Here is a 6,000-nt window from a genome sequence, read left to right on the forward strand (position 1 = left end):
ATTATTTTTTTCTTTTGGAAGAATAGAAATTCCATTAATCAGCCATAAAGAATTTACAGGACAAAAGTCCAGGCTGCCACCACTGACTTTAGGTTGCATCAGATTGCCAGAGAGGCACACCTTCTAGGAAGGGTTTCCAAACCGCAATCTTCATGTGCAAATGACAGGGGAGGGCCTCAAAAATCAAAATAGAGTCAAAAATAGACACTCAAAAACAATAGCTATACATGATTGATGGCCCTATACATCCAACTAGCGTCTCTATCAACTTTTTTAGCACAGATGAAGGAGGATCGAGCCTGTACTTTTAATTTGATGTCTTTAGCACGGTCTCGATAGATTTTACTTTTGCTAGCCATATGGCTTCATTGCGACATTGTCATATGTGGTATACTAGGCAGCTTAACGCAGTACATATTATTTTCCTTCTTGCCACTAGAACTCTCCATTTTTTCAATGCGAGATTGCTAAGAGAGGAAATGTTGACACTTGAGCCGAGCCAAACCAAGCCAAGCCATTGTGGCATCTAGATATTTTTTACTGAAACTACAGGCAAAAAAGAGATGATTGACTGATTCACTATTATCACCATAGAGGGGGCACAAGTCAACCGGGGTTACACCTATCTTATGGAGCCGATCTTTGGTTTTTAGCTTGTTGAGGAGAGCGAGCCAAAGGATGAATCTTGTTTTTGAGAGTGCAGTTCTGGACTGTTGGAATATGAAGAGATGATCAAATGCAACAAGAGGGGGGGGTGAATTGTTGTGTATTGAGTTGTACTACGTTTTTGCTCTAACTTGCGGAATTTTAACAAACAAAATAAAACATAAGCTTAAAAATCAAGAAATAAAAAGGAGACAAAGATTTTACGTGGAAACCTTCTTGGCCTAATAAGAAGGAAAAAACCACGACCCCCCGGGATTTCAAAATTCTCACTATGTTTAGGCAATCAATTACAATTACACAAAACAATGTTTGCTTCACTTAAAGCTTCTCTACTCTAGGCCTTATTCTCTTTCTCTATTCTCCCTTTCTATTTCTCTTCTCACGTTTCTCTTTTCTTATACCCTTAGACTTCCCACAAGTCTAATTACAACAAATCACACATCAACCCTTACAAGGCCAATTCTCAAGAGGATAAGAATTAAAATAATTACTTAAGAAAAATATAATAAAGTAATTGGCATTTAAAAACAGAAAATATTTTTCTTAAATTGATCTCCCTTTAATCGACACTCTTGGATGGATACACGGTTTGAGCAAAGTTTCTCTTATTTATACAGGGAACAGACAGCAGTTACCTCAGGCACACCTCCCACTATCATCCACGTTCTCAAAACAAACGGATAGTGGAATTACCACAAGAATAAATGACCGGCTGTCATTTGCTCAAAGAGAAAATCAGTTTCCTTATGCTAAAAATAGCATAGGAGTTAAAAACACAAGATCCTAAAAAATAGGAGATCTAAATCTTAAAAAGAAAAAGTCTTAGGCTATTTTTAGATAACCTAAAAATAGTTTAGGCAATTAACTTACTAATTAATTTAAGCAATTAAATTAATTCTAAACCATTACATCAACTTAAAAACAGAAAATAATTAATTCGCAATTTTCCAGCCGATGTTATTCTCCAGACCTGCTACGTAGGAACAGCGTACTGTCTCCAGCTTCAACTTCATTCAGAATGTTCATTTTAGGAATAGTAGACTGTACGTCTACTTTGAACATTATAACACTTATCTAACATCTTGGACATATTAAGACATGTACATCTTCCACGAACCAAGTCATAGGCTTCATCAACGATTCAAACTAAATCGGATATATACCTACAAAACAATCTCTAAAAATATGTTTGTTTATTTAAAAGTGAAGTCATCATCAAAACCTTAAGAGGCCAACATGGACCATACCAGCTTTGCCCATGTCACTTTTTCTTGCGAAATGTGAAGAATTTGATAGACCTCATTTATGGCATAGTTGTTATTTTCCATCCGAGCCCAAAGCTTTTCTTTCACATGACATATTTTTTTGAACGCCCAACTCGAAGTTGTAGGTGGGTTGAAAAATTTCCATTGTCCCCCTTTCATGTATACCTCATGGATCCACTTTACCCACAATGAGTCGTGCTTATTCTGACATGCCAGGCGATTTTTCCTACCGCAGCTAGGTTCCAGCTTTCAAGATTCCTCACGCCAAGACCACCTGATTTTTTTGGGGAGCAAACTTTAGCCCAACTAACATTCCCACAGGTGGTGGTGCTAGTGTCTCCGTGCCACAAGTAAGAACGACAAACATTGTTCATCTCCTTTAGAATTTTCTTGGGGAGGATGAACATTTGACACCAATAACTGGATATGCTCATGAGAACTGCATTTACCAATTGAAGTCTTGCTGCGTATGTTAGATATTTGGCATGCCACATTCTAATTCTTTTAGTCATCCTATCTACAAAAATTTCACAGTCTGCAACAGACAGGCATTTGGAGGATAGGGGGACACCAAGATAATTCACAAGCAGGTTAACAAGGGGGAACTGAACCTGAGTATACAACTCCTATTTCTGGGGGATGCACATACCTGCTAGGAACATGGCAGATTTGTCAAGGTTTGCAGTGAGACTGAAAGCCTTAGAGAATGCGTTGATGCTCTCCACTAGAACTTGTATGGATGCAGAGTCCCCTTTGCACATCAATATCAGGTCATCTGCAAAGATGAAGTGATTGAGCCCCAATTTTTTACATCTGGGGTGATATTTGAAGCTGCTCGATCTACTGGATGCTTTTAGTGTTCTAGACAAGTACTTGATCCCTATGACAAAGAGGAGGGGATAGATTGGGTCTCCTTTTAGGATACCTCTTCTTCACTGAAACTACTGAGAAGGCTGGCCATTTAGCATAATAGCAAATTGAGCGGTCGAGATGCAAGTGTAGACTATGCTGATAAATGTTTCAGGAAATTTCAGGGCTATCATCATGTTTGTAATAAAATCCCAGTCCATCATGTCATATGCTTTACGGAGATCCAGTTTTAGGAGGCAACTGGCTGGACAATTCTTCCATTCATAGTGCTTGACAATATCTTGGCAGAGTAGGATATTGTGAAGGATGCTGCACCTTGCAACTAAAGCTCCCTATGAGCTACAAATGATATCATTCAAAACTAGTTTTAGTCTATTGCATAAGATTTTAGATATACATTTGTAGACAACATGAGAACATGAGATCGCTCTGAAATCCCCAGGATCATTTGGCCCGAGCAGTTTTAGGAATCAGGGTGATTATAGTCACGTTCCAGGCTTTAGGAGTACCCTTGTATCAAAAAATTGATGAATAGCCTCCACAATGTCATTGCCAATAGTCTCTGATGCCGCTTTATAAAAACCGCTATTGTAGCCATCGAGGCCCAGAGCTTTAGTAACAGGTGTACTCCACATAGCATTCTTGATCTCATCGTGAGTGAAATTGAGGTTGAGGAGTTGGGTATGGTGAGCATTCAACGAGGGGCCTTCATTTATAATGTTCATATTTATCCTCTGGCGATTAGTAAGCTTGCCACCCAGGATGCCCTTGGAGTACTGAATGAACAGGTGCTGAATTTTGCATTGAGCAGTGATTTTGTTGCCGTCTATATGGAGAGTTCGGATGTTGTTCGCATTTCTTCTCTATTTGATGCTGTTGTGGAACAGTTTTGTGTTATCATCACTATACTTGAGCCAGTTTAACTTGGCTCTTTCGCTAGTGTACAAAGCAAAGTCGCTTTTGATTTTTCTCAGGTTTCTCGCAGCCATATGCTCTTGATCTACTAATAGAGGATTGAGAGGATCGAAGTGCATCTGATTTCGGATATCAATGAAGTGGCATTCAGCTTGCCTAAGATTATCCTCAATGTGAGTGCTCATGTACTTGCTCTTCAAAACTTTTTTTAACAATTGCATTTTTTTTAATATTTGGTAGCTCGAGAATCTATTCATCTTTACGTGCCATACAGTGTTGACCATTTCCAAGAAATCTTATTTGTTCCCCTAGTGATTATAGAATTTGAATGGTTTTTCTGTATTAATGGGATGTAAGAAGCAAAAAAGCATCGGTGTATGATCAAACTCCCCTTTCGGATGATAAGTGACTTCCACATTTGGGAAGTTATCCTCCCAAAGATGATTTCCCATAGTTCTATAAATCTTGCTCATAACCCGAGATGACCCTGCTTTCTTGTTACTCCAGGTGAGGAACCTGCCGTTGCTTTTAAGGTCATAGAGACCACATGATTCCATACAATGTCTCAGAGGCATGGTTTCATGTAGCCTTGGAGGGCTACCTATTCTTTCGTTGAGATTAGCAATGCAGTGGAAGTCACTTAAGACAATCCAAGGCATGCTGATCTCCTGGTTCATATCTTCAAGGTGGTTAAGAAGATCTTGTCGAACATCTTTATCTGTGGCACTATACACAAAGGTACATTTGAATTTGCTACTAAAGGAAGGGAAGACATCAAGATGGATGTATTGGCTATGGCATCTCTTGATGTCGACCTTCACATCCTCACCTTTCCATGCTACAATAATTCTACCCCCTTTATGCCAATCAAGGTTGCGGGTGAAGCATGCACCATCCCAGACATATTTTTTGATAAAGAAAACCTAGACCGTTTCTCTTTACCTTCGTTTCAAGAAGACCAAATAGGCTTATGTACTGGTTAGATATGAATCTAGCCAACTCCTCTTGTTTCTTTGCCTTATTTAGTCCTCTTACATTCCAAGCTAAGATGTTATTCATTTGTAGGTTGACTGGGGTTTGTCCTCTCCATTCCCTCCACCTCTTTTTCATTCTCCAATGCCATCATATGTTCATCAGCATTATACTCTATCATTTGCTGCACATTTGCACTCTCTTCTATATTTTGCAACAGTTCAAAACCATTACTGATATTAATTTGTCCTGACTGCGTTTTGTTTTGCCCTGCTATTATATTCTTTTCTTTCCATGATATCCTTTCCATTTTCCCTGCTGTCGGGTGGACCTCTACATGTTTCCTTTCTTGCTCATTAATAGGTGTATCACTTTTGTGTTGTTGGATGTTGTCATTTGTTAAATTAGACTTGTTCTTCTTCACCCACTTCTGTTTTGCTGGTCTGAAGCCATCCTCATCCACATTCAAATTCTTTTGATGTGTAGTTTTTGGTAATCCAGTCCTACACTCTACATTAGTGTGCCCGAACTGGTTACATTTCGAACACCATAATGGCACCCACTCACACTCGACCTGCTGAGCTACCAGTTCCTCATACTCATTTGTGTAAAACAATTCCTTAGGGAATTCCTTGTTTATGTCCATTTCAACTAGTACTCTAGCAAACCACATTCTATCAATGTTCAGGGTAGCTGTATTGATCTTAATCACATTACCAAGATAGCCCACAGGGGGATTAGAACCAAACACAAAGCAAACAATGGCCTTCTCAAAGAATATGACTTCATTAACAATATTATCGTTAGTAATTTTAGCAATAATACAAGATGCAGAAGGAGTACCTGATTGTGTTCCTGTTTATGTGGTGCCCATGGTGGTTTGAGTATCATCTCTGTCTTTGGCAGGCGTCTGCTGTGTGTTAGCAACGGGATTCATGGTCGCTGAAACTATCAATTCCTGTGCATCGTCTGCCCCATATTGGTGTTTGAAGGGTGTCAGCGATTGTTTCTGGACGATATCCGTCCACCGGAGGTAGCTGCTGCTGCCCTCGTCACTTGGCTTGATTTCCCCAAATTAATTAGGGAATTAGGGTTTGAGTCTTCATGAAGATTGTCGATTTCAGTACATTCCATGGTTGCTTGTGTGTTTACCTTGGTGGGCGATACATCTCCCTACACCGCCACCTCTTTTCTCGGCCGTCCACGCCCTCTTGCCATGGCGGGTCCACCCATACGAGTATGGGGAGACCAAGGGGATGGATCGTTGAGAGAGATGTTGTGGTCGTGGAGAGAGAAGCTAATAATAATAATA

At 39.7% G+C, this 6,000-nt stretch overlaps 2 protein-coding genes across 2 annotated transcripts; both read right to left on the bottom strand.

The window, feature by feature from the left end:
- Positions 1 to 2,872: 2,872 nt before the first annotated feature.
- LOC130815505 (uncharacterized) lies at positions 2,873 to 3,436 on the bottom strand. Its single transcript, XM_057681995.1, has 2 exons — positions 3,311 to 3,436; positions 2,873 to 3,133 (listed from the first exon to the last, which is right to left on the bottom strand). Exons 1-2 carry the CDS (start codon positions 3,434 to 3,436, stop codon positions 2,873 to 2,875), a joined length of 387 nt encoding a protein of 128 aa, XP_057537978.1.
- Positions 3,437 to 4,024: 588 nt separating this feature from the next.
- LOC130815506 (uncharacterized) lies at positions 4,025 to 5,579 on the bottom strand. The gene is made up of 3 exons (XM_057681996.1): positions 5,532 to 5,579; positions 4,816 to 5,454; positions 4,025 to 4,639 (listed from the first exon to the last, which is right to left on the bottom strand). Exons 1-3 carry the CDS (start codon positions 5,577 to 5,579, stop codon positions 4,025 to 4,027), a joined length of 1,302 nt encoding a protein of 433 aa, XP_057537979.1.
- Positions 5,580 to 6,000: the final 421 nt, after the last annotated feature.

Source organism: Amaranthus tricolor, chromosome 6, assembly GCF_026212465.1.
Source record: "Amaranthus tricolor cultivar Red isolate AtriRed21 chromosome 6, ASM2621246v1, whole genome shotgun sequence".
NCBI classification, from domain to species: domain Eukaryota; kingdom Viridiplantae; phylum Streptophyta; class Magnoliopsida; order Caryophyllales; family Amaranthaceae; genus Amaranthus; species Amaranthus tricolor.

Excerpts from the sequence above, each read along its gene's own strand:
- LOC130815505 (XM_057681995.1), bottom strand. The coding sequence starts at position 3,436 with ATGTGGAGTACACCTGTTACTAAAGCTCTGGGCCTCGATGGCTACAAT. Across the intron at positions 3,134-3,310 it reads ATCAATTTTTTGATACAAGG|GGAGCTTTAGTTGCAAGGTG; the intron begins GTACTCCTAAAG and ends TGTAGCTCATAG.
- LOC130815506 (XM_057681996.1), bottom strand. The coding sequence starts at position 5,579 with ATGATACTCAAACCACCATGGGCACCACATAAACAGGAACACAATCAG. Across the intron at positions 5,455-5,531 it reads ATAAACAGGAACACAATCAG|GCCATTGTTTGCTTTGTGTT; the intron begins GTACTCCTTCTG and ends TTCTTTGAGAAG. Across the intron at positions 4,640-4,815 it reads CATTGGAGAATGAAAAAGAG|GTTTTCTTTATCAAAAAATA; the intron begins GTGGAGGGAATG and ends GAAACGGTCTAG.